Here is a 21,903-nt window from a genome sequence, read left to right as displayed (position 1 = left end):
GGAAGGTCCCACACCACCGGGATCAGGAACAGTTATTACCCTTCAACCTTCAGGCTCCTGGACTAGTGTGGGTAACTTCACTCACCCCAGCTCTGAACTGATTCCACAGCCTATGGACTCACTTCCAATGGCTTAGCAGTTCATGTTCTCAGTATTATTTATGTATCTATTTATTGATTGATTGATTTGCACAGTTTGTCTTCTTTTGCACCTTGGCTTTTTGTCAGTCTTGATGTGAAGTTTTTCATTGATTCTATTGTAATTCTTTGTTCTACGCTGAATGCCCGCAAGAAAACAAATCTGAAGGTGTACATGGTGACACGTACACGCTTCGATAATACATTTACTTTCAACTTTGCAGTGCAGTTCCTCTTCGAATTCTGTTCTCTGTTTTATTACCTCAATGTAATTATCTATGAAATGATTCATCTGGAAATTACTCACACAAAAGCTTTTTATTGTATCTCAGCACGTGAAGCTAATAAATCTATTCCAATACCAATACTGTTATGAATAATAATTGTCTATCAAGTAATGTAAACTGTATTAGACATTTACATATGGGTACAGATTAATGGCAGACAATTTTGCTGCAGTGCATTTAAAGAAAATCAGCACTTACGTCAGATAGGTCGTTTATTCAAGGATATGGATATGAAAAGCGAGGAGGCTATACATGGATAGTCATTGAAAGAAAGAGCTTATTAGTTTTAAGTAATCACAGTTACTGTAATCTTGTTTGTTCTAAACATTTCTGTTTGGAACTTATTCAATTTAAGTTTTATAGCATGCTTCATTATTTTGCATTTTTTTAACATCTACTCTCTTGCATTTTTTAGGTCTACACTTAGTGGCTATTTATAAAGTGGCCACTAAGTGTATGATCATGATCTTCTGCTGCTGTGGCCTGTCCTCTTCAAGATGTTGTGCATTCAGAGACACCTTTCTGCACACCTGTACATGATTATTTGAGTTAATGTCTCCTCCCTGTCAACTTGAACCAGTCTGGCCATTCTCCTCTGTCATCTCTATCCTCCTCCCCTCTGTGCATCTTCCACTCAGAGTCTCCATGTTCATGTACAAACGTGAAGCGTAGCGACACCTGTTGCTGAAGCAACCATGGTGCAAGATAACGCTGAGATTACATCATGTGGATTTTGATTGGCAGCTGATGCATTGAACTCGGAGTACATATAATCACAGTACAAGGTTGAATGGGAAGCTACACCCATGTGAGTGAATCTTGTCATTAGCACTCATAGTTGGTTGCACAAAGGGGAATTGTATTACTGAAAGGGGCACGTCCAAAACCCAGGCTTTTCAAAGGAATAAGCAATTTGTTTGAGGAATCAGTTGGTGTCAAAGGTATTTCCTCTGAACAGGCAGAAGTGTGCAAAGTTGGTGTGAGCTCTGGGCTCAGGTTTGCCCGATCTCTCTGTTTTAGGTATGGACTAGTAGGGCCTCCAACTTCTAGGAGCAACAGGAGAGGTCCAGAAGGACAGGGCAACTTGCTTGAAGGACTAGAGGAAGCTTTTCTTTTTTTTGAGATGTGGACATCACTAGAAGGCCCAGCATTTATTGCCTGTCCCCATTTGTCCTTGAGAAGGTGGTGGTGAATTGAGCTAAGCTTTTTCAGAGCTAACTGCAAGGATCTGGAGTTGTATATAGACCAGACGGTAAGGTTGACAGGTTTCCTCTTCTAGTTTTGAAGGCAAAGCTGTAGTCATTAAACAATAATGTAACATAGGAGTCTCAGTCTGAAACACCAATTCTTTATTCCTCTTCATAGGTGCACCCAGACCTGTGGAGCTCCTCCGGTATTTTGTGTGCTTTGCTTTGAATTTCCAGCATCTGCAGAATCTCTTGTGTTTAAGCCTATCATGGGTGTCTTTACTCTTCAAGTGATCCAGCGATGTGAGTAGGGCAAAGGAGATGGCATCCTGTTACAGCAGTAGGCGAATTGCAGTGGGCCGACGTTGTCAGTGGGGTGGAGATAATGTATCCCATGACCAGCTTCTGGAAGCACTTCATGATGGTGCATGTCAGTGACACCAGCTGGTAGTCATGAAGGTGTACTACCTTGTTTTTCATGGGTAAGGGGATGACGGTGGTCTTCTTAAAGCAGATGGGAACCTCAGATTGAAGCAGGGAGTTGTTAAATGTGTTTACAAATACTGAGTCTCAGGACACAGCCAGAAACTCCATTGAGCCAGTTGCTTTGGCTCTCTGGAAGGCTGGTCTGATGTCTACTGTAGGTTTAGGTACATTGCAGGCTGTCAGGGTGCTTCTGGGCAAAACTTGCATTGAATTCATTAAGCTCATCAGGAAGGGATGGACTATTGTCAATGATGCTTCCTGTCTTTGTTTTGTATGTGAGCCCTGCCAGAACTAATAGCTGCTTTTCCTTTCAGCTTGAACCTTACTATGTCTGCAGCGTTTTGCAATTCTGATGAAAGGTCGTCTCCTTTGACAGATACAGTCTTGTCCGAAAACGGTTTCCAGTCTTTATTTCTGCCATTCACAATTGGTTTGCTTCCTAGAGGACACATGAAATCTGCTTACTATTGAAGTGTTCAAGACTTCTTAGCTGTGTATTCTATACCCAGCTGCCTTCCCTCCCTGTCTATGCTTATGAAACTTCCCACAGATAAACCTGGTTCATCTGCAGCCACTAAAGCCTCGGTACAAAATGACTGGGAAATTCTAGGTGAAATGCAGAGGAAAATGAAGGAACTTTGGCCCAGGATTTTCTGCACTACCTCATCTAAATTAGGTTCTGTTGAGTAAAGTAAATATTTCATGCATCAAAACGCTGCGTTCATTAATTTAGCCTCTGTCAGATTTCCGCTTCCACTGCTGGGCAGCTCAGACGCTTAATGAAAAGTACAAGAAAATTCTGAATCATAAACACAAGAGATTCTGCAGATCAAGTTCGTGTTCAAGTCTGTTGCTGTTCAACCGTACACATGAACACAGCTAAACAAAACATTCCTCTGGGGCCAAAGTGCAAAACTCAGTATATGCTGTACACAGTGGGCCACTTTATTAGGTACCCCCTGTAACCTAATACAGTGGCCATTGAGAATTTGCTCTGGTCTTCTGCTGCTGTTACCCATCTACTTCAAGCTTCAATGTGTCATATAATCAGAGATGTCCTTCCACACACCACCACTGTGACAATGGTTATTTGAGTTACTGTCACCTTCCTGCCAGATTGAACCAGTCTGGCCATTCTCCTCTGATCTCTCTCCTGAACAAGGAGTTTTAACCCACAGAACTGCTGCTTACTGGATTTTTTTTTTTGTTTTTTGCACCAGTCTCTAGAAATTGTTGTGCATGAAAATTCCAGAAGATCAGCAGTTTCTGAGATACGCAAACCAGCCCGTCTGCCACCAACAATCATTCCACAGTCACAGCCACTTAGATCACAATTCTTCCCTATTCTGATGTTTGGTCTGGACAACTGAATCTCTTGACCATGTCTGTATGCTTTTATGCATCGAGTTGCTGCCACCTGATTGGCTGATTAGATATTTGCATTAACGAGCAAGTGCGGAGGTGTACCTAATAAAGTGCCCACTGAACACACATATTTACAATCCAAGATGCACCAGTCACTATATCATATTATCACAAGTCCCTGCGTGACCCCGTCTGGGGATTGACAGGTTGACATAAGGTGTGAGGTGCATGGTTATTTGAGACAGTATAATGTTAATGACACTATTATAATAAAACAGGCAGTTGTATAAATATGTAAGTGGCACAGCAGCAATAAAAGATGAGAAGTGACCAGTGCAGGACAGGAGTGTGTGATGGCAGGGCATTCAGGCAGGATGTACATGTGTGCTGAGTGGTAGCAGGGTGTTAGGAAGTCTAGCAACCTAGGGGAAGAATCTGTTCCCCAGTCTAACAGTTCTGGTTCTTGTACTGCGATACTTTCGGCTTGATGGCAGGAGGTCGAGGTTATTGTGGGAAGGATGGGAGTGGTCTTTGACAATGATGGAGGCACTGTGCAGGCAGTGCTTCAGATATTAGCCTGAATGGGGGTGGTAGGACTCAGACCCCGATGATTTTTTCAGCAGTCCTCACTATCTGTTGCAGGGATGCTGGAAATCCAGAACTAATGCTGGAACTCATCAGGTCAGGCATCATTGATAGATGGGAATAAATTATCAATGTTTCTGGCAGTTCTGATGAAGGGTCCCGGCCCAAAACGTCAACTGATTATTCCCCTCCATAGATGCTGCCTGACCTGCTGAGTTCCTCCAGAACTTTGTGTGGGTTACTCTAGAAAACTGTGAACGCAGCAAATCTAAAATAGAAAGAGAAATTGCCAGGGATATACAGTAGATTAGACAGCACTTGCAGAAGGGAACAGAGTTAATGAATCATCAAAGTGTTAACTCTGTTCTTAACAAATTCCAGCATCCTCAGTAATCGCTGATTCCATTATTCAAGAATGATCTCTGCAATTCCTTCTCAGAACCATAGGTGGAGCCCAAGAGCAAAGGACAAGAATGTTGAACGTCTGCACACACCATGGAGTCACACAGCTTGCAAACAGGCCCTTCGGCCTATCTGGTGCACGCCAACCAGGATGCCCCATCCAAGCCAGTCCCAGCTTCAGACATGCACATACCTGTACTTACATGGTGAGGCTACAGTGAGCTCTGTGGTGTGACATGGTAAGCACAGGTCATCAGCGTCCTTCAACAACGCCCAGACTATTCTGGCAGCCTTGCAATTTGTGGCTGAATCGGTCTCTGTACATTACTTACTTTCATGAGCATGAGAGAAAGCCTTTGCCTCAGTGGATCATAAGAAGCAGGAACTGGAATAGGTCACACTGTCCCTTAAATCTATTTTGGATTCAACTTACTTTTATGACTGGTCCCCGTTATTTCCCTAAGCCTATCGCTTTCCAGGGTGGTAAACACCAACATGCCAGTACGTTAACCTTTTGTACTTCACTGCTTTATTTTTTTAATTGAGATATAGAGCGTGGAATAGCCCCTCAGGCCCTTTGGGGGGTGCCACCCAGCATCCCTCAATTTATCCGAGCCCAATCAAAGGACAATTAACCTACTAACCGGCACATCTTCGGATTGTGGGAGGAAGCTGGAGCACCCGGAGGAAACCCACGCGCTCACGGGAAGAACGTATAAACTCCTTACAGATGGAGGCGGGAATTGAACCTGGGTTGCTGGTACTGTAAAGAGTTCTGCTGACCACTATGCTGCGGTGCAACCCAACACTCACGTCTCTCAGTACCGCAGCGTTCCCTGGCTCTATCCATTTCAGCAATGCTTTGCTTTGAATAAATAATCCATTTTAAGACAAATTTGAGCCACCATTTGCCAGAGGACTAGGGGAATGTGGAAGAGGGAGGAGAAGAAAAGAGGAAATGAAAGAGCTTTGTAACTTTCACAACCTCTTTCTATATTGGCTGATATTCCTTGAATATAAACACAATTCAAAGAGTCGGAAAATGTGTTAGCCATTCTTGCTTTTGTTTAATTAGGTTGATAAATTTATAAATTGGTTTATTGATGTCACAATTATAATAGAATATACAGTAAAGTATTGTTTTGCATACTGCTTGTACTGGTCGATTCATTACAACCATTCGTTGAGGTAGTACAAGGTAAAACAGTAGCAGAGTGCAGAATAAAGTGTTACAGTTGCAGAGAAAGTGCAGTGCGCATAGACGATAAGGTGCAAGGTCATAATGAGATGGATAGTGAAGGCAAGAGTTCGTCTGATCATGCTAGGGCCAAGATGGCGCTAGTGAATCACAAGGCATGTTGTGGTCTTTTTACAGAACTCCTAAGTCCAAAGATAAGGACAACAAAGAGGTAGTTTCAGGAGACAGAGGAGCGAATATGGGGTTCCTTTATGGCAGTACACTGGGCCGTGTTCAGGGTCTCATCAGAGCACCTGAACAAATACACAATGGTTGTCGTGAACTTTGTAAGAAGAGTCATAGATGAATGTGTCCCCACAAAATCATTCAGAGTCTTCTCCAACCAGAAACCCTGGATGAACCATGAGGTCCTCAATCTGCTGAGGGCCAAATCAGATGCACTCAAGTCTGGTGACCAAGTTAAATACAAGAGGTCCAGGTACGATCTCCAGAAAGCCATCTCACGTGTGAAGTGGCAATTCTAGACCAGACTGGAATCACTGAAGGAATCTCCACAGCTGTGGCAGGGCCTGAATACTATCACCTCATACAAAGTGAAACCAAGCGACATAGGTGACAACCAGGATTCACTCTCAGGTGAGATCAATGTCTTTTATGCTCACTTTGACCATCAAAACCTGGAGGCACCTTCAGAAACTCCCACAGCCCCTGATGACCCTCTGATTTCAGTCTCTGAGGCTGACATGAGAAGATCCTCCAGGAGGGTGAATCTATGGAAGGCATCTAGTCCAAAAGGGATACCTGACCAGGTACTAAAGATTTGTGTTGATCAACTGGCTGCAGTGTTCACTGAAATCTTTAACCTCTTGCTTGAGCAGTCTGAGATACCTACCTGCTTCAAGCAGGTACCCAAGAAGAACAGAATAACCTGCCTCAATGACTATCATCCAGTAGCACTTACGTCCACTGTTACAAAGTGCTTTGAGAGGCTGGTGATGAAACCTATCAACTCCCGCATGAGAAGCGACTTGCATCCAATTTGCCTGCTATCACCACAGGTCAACTGCAGGTGGCACTTCATTGGCTCTTCACTCAATCCTGGAACATCTGGGCAGCAAAGATGCATACATCAAGATACTCTTCATTCAATACTATCATCCCCTCAAAACTAATCAAAGAGCTTCAACATCCCCTGGATCTTCAATTTTCTCACTTACAGACTCCTGGCTGTTCGGATTGGCAACAACATTTATGTTGTGATTTTGATATTTCAATTATATTTGAGTGATCTTGTGTATATATGTATTGGTTGATTATGCTTTCCTGTTCATTTAAATAATTAATTATGGGTTATATGTAATTATACATTAATTACTATCACATGATATGTGCGCACCTCGCTGAAAGTAAAGATGAAGATCCAGCTGCATTTCGGACTCCGTATCTTCGTTTGAATTAATTTAATGTTTTGAAATTATAAAACACAACTTTGCTGACGGTGTATTTTTAAAACGAACCCGAGACGTTTGCTGACCTGTTAAAGTGCAGCCAGACATTCCAATTGAATAAAATGCAGCAAGGAACATTTGAATTTAAATGCAGCAGTCCGGCCCACGGAGGGATACTCGAGTTTGAAATCAAAGCAACCAGCACGTGCTCTTTGTAAGGGAAGATGTGATCAAGAGTTTTTTTAAAAAGGCTGTAAACAGAGGAATTCATTGTTTCATAGAGAGAGGGTACAAGATGATAATTATCATTAAAAAATCAGAAATGGCTGGCTACATCAGAAAGATTGACGGGTTTGATTACACAATGGGTAAGTAGCTCATGTATACCGAGCTACTGGAACAGTACTTTGAAGCAAATGAAATAGCCAATGAGAAGCGAGTGCCAATTTTGCGAAGTGGATTAGGTTTAAATGCATATAGTTTCCTTTGAGGTTTCACAGCTCCAACTAAACCATCAGAAATTAGCTTTGCTGCTGTTGTAAACGTGATGCAGGAACCAAAGCCATTGTTGATTGCAGAACACCTTAGGTTTTATAAGTAGAATCAAAAAGAAGGAGAGTCCATTTCAGCGTACGTGCCTGAATTGAAGCAATTGTCTGAGTTTGGTCAGTTTGGTAATGGATTTAATGATATGTTAAGAGATTGTTTAGTTTGTGAAATCTTAAAATAAAGCATTCAAAAATGGCTCCTAACTAAAGCATAACTTACATTCAAATGAGCAGTGGAAGTCGCTGTTTCAATGGACACTACAGAAAAACGCAATTAATTTGCAGTCAGGAGTGAAAGTTAGCGTGAACAGGATTGCATTGCCTAAACAGGAACCAGCCTGAACAAACAAATTGTGTTACCATTATGGCAGGAGGTCCCATACATCAAACGAAGGAAAAGAATTTCAGAATGTATATTGTATACATTTCTCTGACATTAAATGCACCTTTTGGAACTTATTGAAAAATGCAGATTTAAAGGTGAAAGTTGCTGAAAATGCAACAATGTAGGACACATGCAAAGAGCATGTCGGGCAGGCAAAATTGAATGGACTGCAGAGGGAAGAGATGGAGAGAAAGAATGCGAACGAGAAAGGGACGAGTGTCAAAGAGAGGGGAACCATAAGAAAGAAAAAGAAAGGGATCGAAGCAGATCTTGAGAGAGAACAGGACAAGAAAGTTTCCCAGAGCTGTCAGAATGACTTCCTACAGTCTCAGAATCAACTCCTACAACCAGCATGGAGGAGACTCCAGACCCCAATTTCCACAGCCCCAAGTCTCACCTGCCAAGCAGAGTGATCCCTCTTGTCAGGAAAGCCACTATTTCACAGAAATAAGATATCCTCCACAGCAATTAAATCTTTAGGCCTGAATGGGACAATTTAAAATTTACTATGCTGTGGATGTCTGTATATAGTAGTTGTGTTATATGCTATACAGTGTGTATAGTTGAAATGCATTCTTTATTGAGTTGGAGCTTACAGCTAAGCAGGGAGGAGTGTTGTGTATTTGATATTTCAATAATATTTGAGTAATTATATATATATATTGATTAAGATTTTCTGTTCATTTAAATAATTAATTACAGGTTAAATTTAAAAGAATATGTTAATTGCAGACATAACCACGTTACCACGTGATATGTCTGTGCCTCACTGAAAGTAAAGACAAAATTATACCCACGTTTTGGACTCCGTATCTTCATTTGAATTAATTTAATGTTTTCAAGTTACAAAATGTAACAATCTCCCCCACAATCTCCATCAGTACAGGTGCACCACAAGGCTGGGTGCTTAACTCCCTGCTCTATTACTGGTTACTGATTGTGGATGATCAGCCATGATCACAGTGAATGGCAGTGCTGGCTAGAAGGGCTGAATGGCCTACTCCTGCACCTATTGTCTATTCAGTTTACACCTATGACTGTGTGGCTAAGCACAGCCCCAATGCCACATTTAAGTTTGCCAATGACACCACTGCCGTTGGCTGAATCGAAGGTGGTGACGATTCAGCATATAGGAGGGAGATGGAAAATCTGCCTGAGTGGTGCCACAACAACAACCTTTTACTCAACGCCAGCAAGGAGGTGATTATTGACTTCAGGATGAAGAAACCAGCATCCTCATCGGGGATTCAGAGGTGGAGAGGGTCAGAAACTTTAAACTCCTCGGTGTTATCATTTCAGGGAATCCTGGATCCAGCATATAAGTGTCACTATGAGGAAAGAACATCAGCGCCAATACTTTCTCAGAAGTTTGTGTAGATTTGGCATGTCATCCAAAGCATTGACAAGCTTCTATGGATGTGTGATGGAGAGTATATTGACTGGTTGTGTCATGTCCTGCTATGGAAACACTAATGCCCTTATATGAAAAACATACAAAAATTAGTGGATATGGCCCAGTCCATCACAGATAAAGCCCTCTGTACCACTGAGTACATCTACATGGAGTGTTGTCCAGGATAGCAGCATCCATCATCAGGGATCCACACCACCCTACCACCCAAGACATGCTCTCTTCTCACTGCTGCCATCAGGAAGGTGGTACAGGAGCATCAAGACTCGCACCACCAAGTTCAGGAACAGTTATTACCCTTCGATCATCAGGCTTTTGAATCAGAGAGGATAACTTCAGTCAACTTCTCTCTCCCATCACTGAAATGTTCCTAATGAACTGGATTCACTTTCAAGGACTCTTCATCTCATGTTCTTGATATTTATTGCTTATTTATGATTTTTTTCTCATTTTTACGTAGTTTACTGTTTTTGCGCTTTGGTAGTTGCCTGACCTGTTGGGTGTGGTCTTTCATTGATTCCATTGTGTTTCTTGTATTGAGTGTGATTGTCCACATGTAAAGGAACCTCAGGGTCGTATATGGTGACATGTACTGTGTCTACTTTAATAATACATTTACTTTGAACTTTAGGAAATGGTTCAATAGTCTTATAAGAGTGGAATAGAAGCTTTCCTTGAGCCTGGTGGCTTTAGGGTTTTGTATCTTCTGCCCGGGTGGGAGGGGGTAGAAGAGAGGATGTCTAGGGTGGGTGGGGTCTTTGATTATGTTGACTGTTTTACCTAGACAATGTGAGGTGTAGACAAGAGTCCATGGAGAGGAAGCTGGCTTCTGTAATGTGCTGAGCTGTGTCCACAATTCACTGCAGTTTCTTGCAGTCCCAGGCAAAGCAGTTGCCGTACAAAGTTGTGATATATCTCATTAGGATCTTTATTACGGTGCATTGATAAAAATTGCTGAGGATCGAAGGGGACATTCTAACTTTCTTTGGCCTCCTGAGGAAGCAATGGCACTGGTGTACTTTTTTGGTCGTAATGTCAATGTGGCTGGATAATACTGACATGGCTAACTATTGTAAGATTGCATGTCTCATACCTTCTTAGCAACATGGGGGGGAGTGAAGTTAAGTCATACATAAATCTGTGTACTGGATAATGTATTGTCCAGCAATGAGGTTGAGTTGGACGTTTCAGTTGGCGGTCGAGTTTTTCGTGTTTATTAAATGATAAATGCACTGAGGCACCTGCTGGGTGGGATTCAGGGTGGGGTTGGTGAATTAATGTGTGTGTACGTGGGGGGGGGGGTACTGTTTCTGGCAACTTACCAGAAGATAAAATGAAGGAGAAATAACTGGCTAACTTGCAGGTGATTCACTTCCCAAGATATTGCAAATGTTACAAACACTGTGGGGTGTGCAGGCAATGACAGAGGTTTTCACAATGAATGGCTTTTGTTGCATGGTATTAATATCCAATGTAGCAATTGGATGTGCTGAGCTATTATAGGGTTGTTGCGACTGGAAATTGTTTTTGTAATGCATAAAAACTTGATTCTGAAAATGGGCACAATTAGAGTCATGGAGTCCTGGTCACGGATGCAGGCTCTTTGATCCAAGTGATGCATGGTGAACAAGATAGCCACGTAAGCTGGTGCCATTTGTCCGTGTTAGGCCCATGTCCCTCTAAACCATTTCTATCCAGGCACAGTGTCTCTTCAGTTGTCGTTAATATAAAGTCCCAGTCACTTCCTTCGGAAGATCATTCCATATATGGACCACCCTGGGTGAAAAATTTGCCCCTCAGGCTCCTATTAAATCTCTCCCTTCTTAGCAGTACAGTCTAGTTCTTCATTCCCCATTCCCAGGGAAGATCTGTTTGCATGCACCCTATCTATGCCCCTCATGATTTTATCCATGTCTGCAATGCCTCCCCTCATCTGCCTACTGTCACATACCCCGTAAACAACAGGAATTCTGCAGATGCTGGAAATTCAAGCAACGCACATCAAAGTTGCTGGTGAACGCAGCAGGCCAGGCAGCATCTCTAGGAAGAGGTATAGTCGACGTTTCAGGCCGAGACCCTACGTCAGGAAGTGGAGTCTTCAGGTTCCTGAACCTCTTCCCTGATGGCTGTAACGAGAAGTGGGCATGTCTCAGGTGGTGAGGGTCTTCAATGACATACCTCATGATGGGTTAAAGAACCAGCAGAGATGGAAAACACTTTGGAGTCCAGTATTGCTATTAACTGATGGTATTTATTAATAACTACGCAATACAGTAATATAAATGCAGATAAATCAAACAGATTAGCAATGATCATACATAAGTAAGTATATCAGTAAGTGTGGAAATATATTAAAAGTTTGGAAATATATTCAAGTCTAGGGGTAAGTAGATAGTCTTACGATAATGAGTAAAGTTCAGTTCAGTTTGGGGTATTGAGTTGAGTAGTGTCGGAGAGAGAGAGAGGGAGAGATTTGAGTCTTCAGGTGAGATGACCCTGTCGATCTTCCTGTTGTCTTCCGAAATCCTTTAGAAGTCACTGACCGTGACCACAACAAAAGGGGACTGTTCTTCTGTGGGGCTGAAGCTATCAACACAGGCGAGGATTGGACACACAAAAAAACTCCTGCCGGTCACGCCCCATTCACACTGCAAGAGCCGCTGATCGATCCGCCTGATCGATCCTCCAAAAACCCACCTTTCCTGTGGGCACAACAAAGCTGATTCAGTGTCCAAAGTCATTTGTCTGAGGTCTATCATCTGACCTTCTATTTATCTCACCATGCTGAGTACCAACTGTCTTTCTTTCAAACAGCTCCTCTGTTCTCTGTCTGTGTAAGAATGTACAAGCAGGCAATGTCCTTGTAGAAGGTATAAACAACCTGTGAGCAGACTTCGTCTCTCTCGAAGCACAGTTCATATGGGTAATCAAGCACAGTTCATAGGAGTAATTCAGGACCCCGTCACACTATGCTGTAATAAATAAAGTCCTACCCTGCTCAACTTCTCTCCCCAACCCAGTCCTTCCTATCCTGGCAACATCACTCCAAATCTCTTTCTCGATTGACGACATCTTCCCTATAGTAGGGTGATTAAAACTGAGCACAGTGTTCTAAATTCAGCTTCACCAACATCAAGTAGAACTGCAACGTCCTAGTTTTAATACTCATTGCCGTAACTGATGAAGGTTCATGTTCCAGAAACTTCTTCATCACCCTATCTACCTGATACACCACTTTCAGGAAAGAATGTGCTTGAAAGCCCCTCCATTCTAATACACTCCCTAGGGTTCTACCGTTCATTGTGGAAGTCTTACCTTAATTTGTTTTCTCAGAATGCAGCTCCTCACACTTTCCTGAATTAAACTCCCTTGGCCCATTTACCCAACTGATTAAGATCCCCTATAATTTCTTTACTGTCCACAACACTTCCTCTATTAATGTCATCTGCAAACTTACTAACCATGCCTTGCCCATTCTCATACAAATTATTGATATAGATGACAAGTAATAATGACCCGAGACTGAACCCATGAGGCACACCATTGGTCACTAATATTGTCAACTTATGATATTTCCTGTCACCACTTATCCCTGTGTGTTCTCCCCAGTGCAGGTGGCGATGAGGTCCCGGAGCAGTGGTGGGGAATCCCCATCCCACGGCCAGCCGTCAAGCCATGAAGATGACAAGGTTATTAACACAGGTAGCAAAAAGAAGAATAAAACTCAAAGGCAGAGTTTCGCAGAAAAGACAGTGGGGCTCACGGGTCCTGCAAAGAGAGCTCCCAAGTCTTTGCAAGAAAATGAGCGAAGAAAGAAGTTACTGGAACTCTCCAAAGAGGACCTTCTGCGTCTGCTCAGTGTAATGGAAGGAGAGATAGAGGTGAGAAACATGTACGATACTTCTCTCCGAACTAGAAACAGCTTCATTATCACTCACTTAAATGGTATGAAATTTGTTATTTTGCAGCAGTGCAAAGGTATAAGATTACTATCAGTAAAATATAATGGAACTAGAAGGAGTAACGTGGCAGAGGCATAGAACCTGCTCAGGAATCATCAAGTGGAGTCTTCAGGCTCCTGTACCTCTTCCCTGATGGTTGTAACGAGAAGTGGGATGTCTCAGGTGGTGATGGTCCTCAATAACATCTTCTTGACGCATTGCCTCGTAAAGATGTCCTCAATAGCAAGGAGGGTTGTGCACATGATGGAACTGGCTCAGTCTACTACCCTCTGCAGCCCCTCATGATCCTGTGCGTTGGCACCTCCACACCTGGCTGTGACGCAAGCAGCCAGAACACCCTCTACCATACATCTGTAGAAATGTCCTCAATATATACAAACTTATATATTAGTTAGAAACTTGCTATCAAATGATGATGCAGAGCTTGAACCAGTGAGTCCCCCCAGAGAGCTGCAAAGTTGAACACACTATGCAATCTGAGTTCACAGCGCTGGCTGAACAGTGTCCTACATTTTCTACCTGAGTTTGGGGAATGGTGTTTTCTTGGACAGAAAGGATGTTTTGGAATGAGGACACTGGAAAGTTGAGGGAGAAAAATCATTTGGAATGAAAGAAAGCAACGTGCCGTCACCAGATGACAAGCTGCAATAGATTCAGTTCCCCATAAGAAAAATCTAATCTCCACACTGAAAGTAAATCTTAGTCAAGTTTGTGGAAGATACAATGGTAGGTGGAGTGGCAGGCACTATTGAGGAAGCAGGGAGTCTGCAGAAGGACTTGAACAGAGAATGGGAAAAGGAATGGTAGATGGAATACAGTGCAGATAAGTATCGTCATGCACTTTGATAGGAATAAACTTAGAATTTTCTAAATGGGGACTAAGTTCAGAAATCAGATGTGCAAAGGGGTTTAGGGATCCTAGTGCAGGATTCTCCAAAGGTTAACTTGCAGGTTGAGCTGGCGTTAAGGAAGGCAAATGCAATGTTAGCATTCATTTTGAGAGGATCAAAATATAAAAGCAAAGATATAATTTTGAGGATTTACAGACACTGGAGTATTGTGAGCAGTTTTGGTTTCCAAGGAGGTGATGGCATTGGTGAGGGTCCAGAGGAGGTTGGAGAGAATGATTCCGGGAATGAAAGGGTTAATGTATGAGGAGCACTTAATGGCTCTGGGCTTATGTTTGCTGAAGTTTAGAAGAATGAGGGGGGATCTCATTGAAACTTATTGAATATTGAAAGGTCTAGTTAGAGTAGATGTGCAGAGAATGTTTCCTATGGTGTGGGAGTCTCAGACCAGAGGGCCCAGCCTCAGAATACTTGGACGTCCTTTTAGAACAAAGATGAGGAAGAATTCCTTTATCAATCAGAACCCATGAACACTGCCGCACTATTCCTTCATTTTGCACTATATATATTTTAGTATTATCGTATCAGTAATTAGATCTGTCTCCGTGATTTAAAGTGAGATCTGGAATGGTGAAAATCAGCAGTTAAGTTATGCACGTCTTATAAAATTGGTAGGACAATTAGCAGGGCTTGTGAAAGTGACTACCTTATCACTTGCTGGGTATACACTTTACACTGAAACACCACCGGGAAGCAAGAGAGGCCGTGGTTGGTCACACACTCAGTGTTACTTTATTAGGTACACCAGTACGCCTGCTCGCCTGCTCCTTAATGCAAATATCTAATCAGCCATTCATGTGGCAGCAACTCAGTGCATGAAAGCATGTAGACATGTCAGGAGGTTCAGTGTGGTTTTCAGACCAGATATCAGAATGGGGAAGAAACGTGATCTCAGTGACTGTGACTATGGAATGATTGTTGGTGCCAGATGGGCTGGTTTGAGTATCTCAGAAACTGCTGATCTGCTGGGATTTTCATGCAAAAAATCTCTACTTTACAGAGAATGGTGCGAAAAACAAAAAAAAACATCCAGTGAGCAGTAGTTCGGTGTACAAAAACAACTTGCTAAAGAGAGAGGTCAGAGGAGAATGACCAGACTGGTTCAAGCAGATAGGAAGATGACAGTAACTCAAATAACCACACGTTACAACAGTGGTGTGCAGAAGAGCATCTCTGAGAGCACAACACATTGAAACTTGAAGTGGATGGGCTACAGCCGCAGAAGACCAATAACATAGACTCAGTTGCCACTTTATTAGATACAGGAGTGTAAGAATTCTGAATGTATTTCTGGGAATGGAGAATCACTCCGATAAAAGGTGGTTAGCATGAGAAATAGTTCATTTTTTAGCGTTGCAGCACTCCTGGAGTGGAGAGAGAAACCAAGGACTCTCAGACTCCATTCTGATGTATGTGAATGGTGATGAAGATGAAAATGGGTTTCAAGAGGAGGTACATTGTATGGACAAGGACATGGCAGATGGCAAATGACATTGTAAAATGCAAGGACGCTATACTTTAAATTGTGAGATGTTGGGAAGTACTGATATTCAAAAGGACCTCGCTCCTTGTGCACAGGTCACTGAAAAAATAAGCAGGACAGGCAATGGGATAGAGGCCTCAGTGAGAAGGATTGAACTACAAGAGCAAAGATGGCTTACCACAATTATATCTGCCACTGGTGAGACCACACTTGGTGAACTGAAAATAATTTTGGTCTCCTTACTGAAAACAGGATATACCCCGCTTTAGGGGGGAGTTGTGTTTCTAGAAAATCTCCAATATTGTTATTTTCCGTCAGGCAGAGACTTGAAAAAATGCGTTGTTTCCTTCCTATTTTGTGTTTCATTAGTTGCGTTTTCTCACACAAAGTCTGCAAGAGTGGATTTTTATTGCGAATGTCAGATAGCTTGGTAGTGACTTTTGAATTCTATAGGGCCGAATTTCCGTTACTCAAACTGCAGGGGTACCCTGCAGGGGTACAGAGCACTCAACAAGACTGAAAGATTTTTCCGCTCACTATCAGGTATAAAATTCCGAGCCGTTACAAAATAACGGGTAAGCTATTTAGGACTCAAATTAACAGGAGTTTCCCCATTCAAGGAATGAGAAATCATTGAAATTCTCTCCATTTTGAGTATTGATCTCATTCAGAACAAAAACTGATAGATTTCTGTCCATCAGAGGAGTCAAGGAAAATAGGGACAGTGCAGGAAAATGGGTCGGCCATGATCTTGCAGAATGGCCTGCTCTTCCTCCTGTTTCCTACTTTCCTATAACCACAGAAAATGTGGTTGGGCTGAGTGGTTTCGAATGGAAGTTAACTAATGTGTTGTTTTATGTTACGGCTGAAGCCGATCAAACTTTAAAACTTTTCTTGCTTAATTTGAATAAGTTACTGGGACTCAAAATCTTCCCATGGCTACACTCTGGCAGGTTGTAGAATGCTCAGTTCTTTCATCACCGCTATCTGCAGGCACTTTGCCCTTCGCTGAGGACAGATACCAAAACTAACAAAAAGCTTCCACCATCAGCAGCATCTAGGATCTCCAGGTCAAGTACGGAATGGACTTCATACCTTGCGTTACAGGTCCGCCAACTCTCTTTTCTCCCACTCAATTTGGGAATTAGAGCCACAAAGTAATGTTGCAATTCAATAAAACTCTGGTTAGACCACACTTGGAGTATTGTGTTCAGTTCTAGCTGTCTCATTATAGGAAGGACTTGGAAGATTCAGAGACCGTGCAGTGGAGATTTACCAGAATGCTGCCAAACTAGAGGGCAGGTCTTATGATCAGGTTGAGCATGCTAGGGTTTTAGGCTTTGGAGCGAAGGAGGATGAGATCTATGTACAAGGTGGTAAGAGGCATAGCTCGAGTGGACAGCCAGAGAGATTTTCCCAGGGTGGAGATAACTAATACAAGGGCCATAATTTTAACGTGATTGGCAGAAGTTATAGGAGAGATGTCAGAGGTAAGTTCTTCACACAGAGAGTGGTGAGGCATGGAATGCCCTGCCAGGGGTGATGGTAGAGGCAAATATATCAGGGGCATTTCAGAAACTCTTAGATGGGCATATGGTGATAGGAAAATGGAGGATAATGAGGGTTAGATTGATCTTAGAGCAGGTGAAAAGGTTGGTTCAACATTATGGGCTGAAGAGCCTTTACTGTTCTGTAATGATCTATGTTTTTGTTCTAATTCTTGCAACCAATGTCACCAAATATACCCACATGCCAATTATTGATAAATAAGAAAAAACTCTCCATGGTGTGGACTAGCCTCTAAGAAACTAGACGCAGAATTATTCCTTTTCCAGGAGACCTTAACACCTGTGAAGATCTTCTCCTGATTACAACACCGGTTACAGAAGGTGGTCATGTGGTGCTGTAACTAGATAGATGACCGGCAGCAATGCATAGTGAGGATTCATTTGCAGTGGAGAGTCAAAATGGTTAATGCATGCATTTAAGGTGAGAGAGAAAATGTTCCAAGGAGATGCACAGGGCAAGTGTTTTACCAGAGGGTCACGGGTGCCTGTAACGTGTTGCCAGAGTGGTGGTGTAGGCAGACATTTCAGAGGTTCTTGGACGAGCACATGAGAATACAGAGAATGTAGGGATATGAACCATGTGGAAGAAAAGGGATTGGGTAGCATTAGTTTAATTAATTTGGCGCAATGTCATGGGCCTGTTCTTGTGCAATGTTCTATGTTCTCATTTTTAACACAAAATGTGATTAGAACCAAACTGTTGGCAGTTTTTTTCCTCTGTTTTAACTTATAAAATAATATGTAATTGCCCAGCCTTGAGTTGAACAGGATCCTGAGAGATTGGGAGAAAAGCAGGTTTTCATTTTGATTTGGCTGAGTTGAACCCAGGGGTGAGGGAATAAAATGGAGTGGAATGATTTATTGTATCGTTATGGTAAATGTTGAAAACTCGCTCTCCAATTGTGAAAAGCACATCCAGGGATTCGGAGGCGAGATTTCTGCCAACGATTCCAGTCCATTAACTTTAATGCACAGAAACTCCCGTGGGATCTGCTGCCTTCAACAGAGAAACCTTAAGCCAAGACTGCAAGATGTGCCTCTATTATCTTCATTACAATAGCACAGGACCTACACACAGAACACCAAGCATAGAATGGGTGAAGCATAGCATTGAGGTGTGCCGCATTGTTGGCATTGCAACCTGACGCACATTTACCAAGGTTACACATGACCCAGTGGTCATCTTGTCTGCTCTCCACCTTCGAGTCCAGACCTGTTGTCTGGCTAGCAACTAGGTCTGCACATGGCAGAGTGCCTAAACCCTGCCCCGAAATGAGTCCCATTTGCCGGTGTTTCTAGTGGTTCTTAAAGTGGGTGATATCTCACCCCCCCCCCCCCGAGGTGGTGGGAGTTACTAAGGGGGTGATAAAGATAAAGGAGGCAGGCACTCAGTGGCAAGGGAGGGTAGCTAGGGGATTACAGGCTTAATTTTAGAAATGAATTATTTATTAATAACATTTTCCTGGATTTTCCTTGAAGCATGTTGAAAAGCAATGTGACACTTCTGTATTTGGCATATCATGAGACATGTGGATTAAAGAAATCATGTTATTTCCAGGCCCATTATTGCCATTAATAACTGTAGTACAGTGTTGGATAGTGCAACTACCACACTCTAACCTTGCTGTGATAAATTTTCAGTTGTCGTTTCAGGCTGAGATCCTTCATCATGACTCTACACACAATGTGCTGGTCTCACTCAGCACGGCAGGCAGAGTCCCATCTGTAGATGCTTCCTGACTAGCTGAGCTCCTCCAGCACATTGTGTGAATTGGTCCATTTAGCATGAACTCTGCTCAAAGATGAATAGATGGAATGTTGGAGAATGTAAAAGTGTTATGGTCTGGGTTGGGGTCCCTCTAAATTTACCTTGTTTATGTTACAATCTGGACCGTTGACTCCCTGTTTTCCCATGTCCCTCGGCTTTGGTGATTAGAGGCAATTAACGCTCGGCTGAACCGGTAGTTTATAGTCTCTGGCTATCAGCCATTCGGCGGGGGAGCGTCTGCAAAGTCATCAAAGGTATGGTGTGCCGATGTCATTTGGCCGGAGCAAGCCTAGTCTCTGCCGAAGCGAGTGCCAGTAATTCACCCTTCCTCACCGGAGCAACCCAGTCCAGTTACCTCGCCGAAGCGAGCCTGCAAAGTTTCCTCATCAAGCTGGGTCCGTCGGTTAACCCGCCGGAGAGAATCAGGAGCTGCTGTCTACTGTTCCTGGGCCGAGTCTAGAGCTCACCACTACCCGGAGGATCGGAGTACCCAGTCAAGTCCTGACCCTGGCAGCATCCGAGTACCAAGTCAAGTCCTGGCTCTGGCGGCATCTGAGTACCTAGTCAAGTCCTGGCTCTGGCGGCATCTGAGTACCTAGTCAAGTCCTGGCCCTAGCAGTCTGTGATTCCTGTCCTACCCCCGTGTCTGAATCCCTTCTCTGCCCCTCTCGCCTCTAGCCCTCTTCTGTAGCCCTCGCCTGCACCTCGGTCTAGTTCTATCACTGGAGCTAGATAGGAACTGTGTTGTTCTTTGGTGTTTGTCTTGTCTTGTCCTCGCCTCCGTGGGGTAAGTCAGGCCGTCTTGCCGTTGCCCCGCGGGGAGTCATGTCTTGTCTTGTCTTGTCCTCGCCTTTGTGGGGTAAGTCAGGCTGTCTTGCCATTGCTCCACAGCGGGGGTCATGTCTTGTCTTGTTTCGTCCTCACCTTCGTGGGGTAAGTCAGGCCATCTTGCCGTTGCTCCATGGGGGGGTCATGTCTTGTCTTGTCTTGTCCTTGCCTCCGTAGGGTAAGTCAGGCCATCTTGTCATTGCCCCACGGGGGGGGGTCATGAGTCCCGGCCCTTTGTCCTGTTCCCAAGGAGGGGTCCTGGCTCTCTGCTCTGTGTGTGAGTCCCAGCCCTATGTCCTGTTTCTAAGGAGGGGTCCCGACTCTGTGTTCCGTGTATGTGTCCATGGTTCCATGTACCTGCTGTCCCGAGACCGAGGCTCTGTGTTCCCATGTTCCTCCTCTCCTTAGCCCATGTCATGTCCATGCCTGGTTCTGGGGTCCGAGCCCGAGGCAAGACCCAGGTACTGGATCCTTGCCCAGTCTCTGGCTCGGAGTCCATACCATAAACTCACAAGATGTGTTTTGCATTTGGGTCCACCTTTGCTCCCAATGCCCCCGCCATTATGAGAAGAAGACACATTGTGCAACGTATTTGGCACAACAGAATTTGCTCTGCAGCTTGATAAGTCAACTTTGCCACGCAACAAATCTTTGCTTCTTAGTTATGTTCGCTTCATAATAGATGAAAGCGTGGTTCAAGTGTTGTTCATTGAAAAGGGGACTAAAAACAGATACAAAGGGGAAGTCAATATTTAGGGTTGTGGAACAATTTTCATAAAGAAGGGCATTCTGCTCACTAACATCCTTGTTTGTACAATAGGTGGTGAGCCATCAATAACTGATTGCCACTGTGGGGTTATTAATTTCTTGGAAGAATCTGTAGGCAACATATTTACTATTTACTGTGTAATTCACATACAACAACTTGTTGCAAAAGAAACCCAAGTGATCGGCTGCACATTAGACTGTTATCACAGTAATAAATAAAATCAGGTCCCATGCTCTCCACTCTGGATTACTTTGAGAGCTTTGTGTTGAGAATGATGAACAGTTTGAATGTTACCTGTTGTACACAGAAGGCAGATGACACTCAAAAGGAAACTGCTTGAGATAATTTTATGCCCTTTTTGAAACTGTGATAAGATTCTTTGAAGACCAAATGCTCTATTTTCAGTAATCAACTCAATCCATGGCATGAAATTGCTTATTTGTCAGAATTATTCACAAAGTTTAATAAAATCAGTTGTCTCCATGTCTGTCCAAGTTAACCCTATTGAAGTGCAACATTAGGTGTTGTGACTGTTTCCAATTTCTGAGCCTCTCTGAGTTGGAAGAGAAAGAAAGAATACCAGATGATGATCTTCAAATACACTTTGCAAACCTGGATGAATAAGTTTTGAAATTATTTGTCACTGCTTTGAACTTACAGTTCCTATTTTCTTCCTTTGTGCATCATAAATCAAAATTCTTTAAAGCTTTTATGTAATGACCAGAAAGAGAGACGGGGGCCACTGGATGTGGTCTGGGAGCCAAGGAGGTGGTAACCCAGTGAAATTTGTGAACCACTGCTCTAAACATGTCCTATCCCTGTACCTGTCTAAACGTCTTTTAAAAGCTGAGCCAGCTGTATTACTTCCTCTGAACACTCATTCCATATCCTTACCACCCTCTGTGTAAAACAATTTCCTTTAAAATTTATCTGCTCTCACCCAAAATCTAGTCATTTCGTTTTAGATACCCCCATCTTGGGGAAAGAGTTCTTCATTTGGAAGGCCTTGATGGAAAACAAGATGATGAAAGATCTTCATCCACTAGCAAAGCTCTCATTGAATTTAAAATAATTAAACAAAAAAACTAAAAGATCTGAATCATTTAAAAATGATAAAGGATTAAAAATATGGAAATCACATAAAGTGTTGAACTGTGTAGTAGTGGCACAGTGGCAAA

At 43.0% G+C, this 21,903-nt stretch overlaps 1 protein-coding gene across 3 annotated transcripts in view; it reads left to right on the top strand.

Moving 5' to 3' along the window:
- Positions 1-21,903, top strand: part of LOC140201569 (filamin-A-interacting protein 1-like) — a 359,890-nt gene that overhangs the window by 127,369 nt on the left and 210,618 nt on the right. For 2 of the 3 annotated variants that reach the window (XM_072265859.1, XM_072265861.1), the window contains exon 2: positions 13,049-13,320. In XM_072265859.1, coding sequence (XP_072121960.1) covers positions 13,060-13,320 — 261 coding nt within the window. In that variant the 5' untranslated portion in view covers positions 13,049-13,059. The remainder of the gene's footprint in view (positions 1-13,048; positions 13,321-21,903) is intronic. The other variant, XM_072265860.1, reaches the window with a different exon arrangement.

This window comes from Mobula birostris, chromosome 8 (genome assembly GCF_030028105.1).
Source record: "Mobula birostris isolate sMobBir1 chromosome 8, sMobBir1.hap1, whole genome shotgun sequence".
NCBI classification, from domain to species: domain Eukaryota; kingdom Metazoa; phylum Chordata; class Chondrichthyes; order Myliobatiformes; family Myliobatidae; genus Mobula; species Mobula birostris.
Note: the sequence above shows the minus strand (reverse complement) of the source record. Positions and strands in the feature narration are given on the sequence as shown.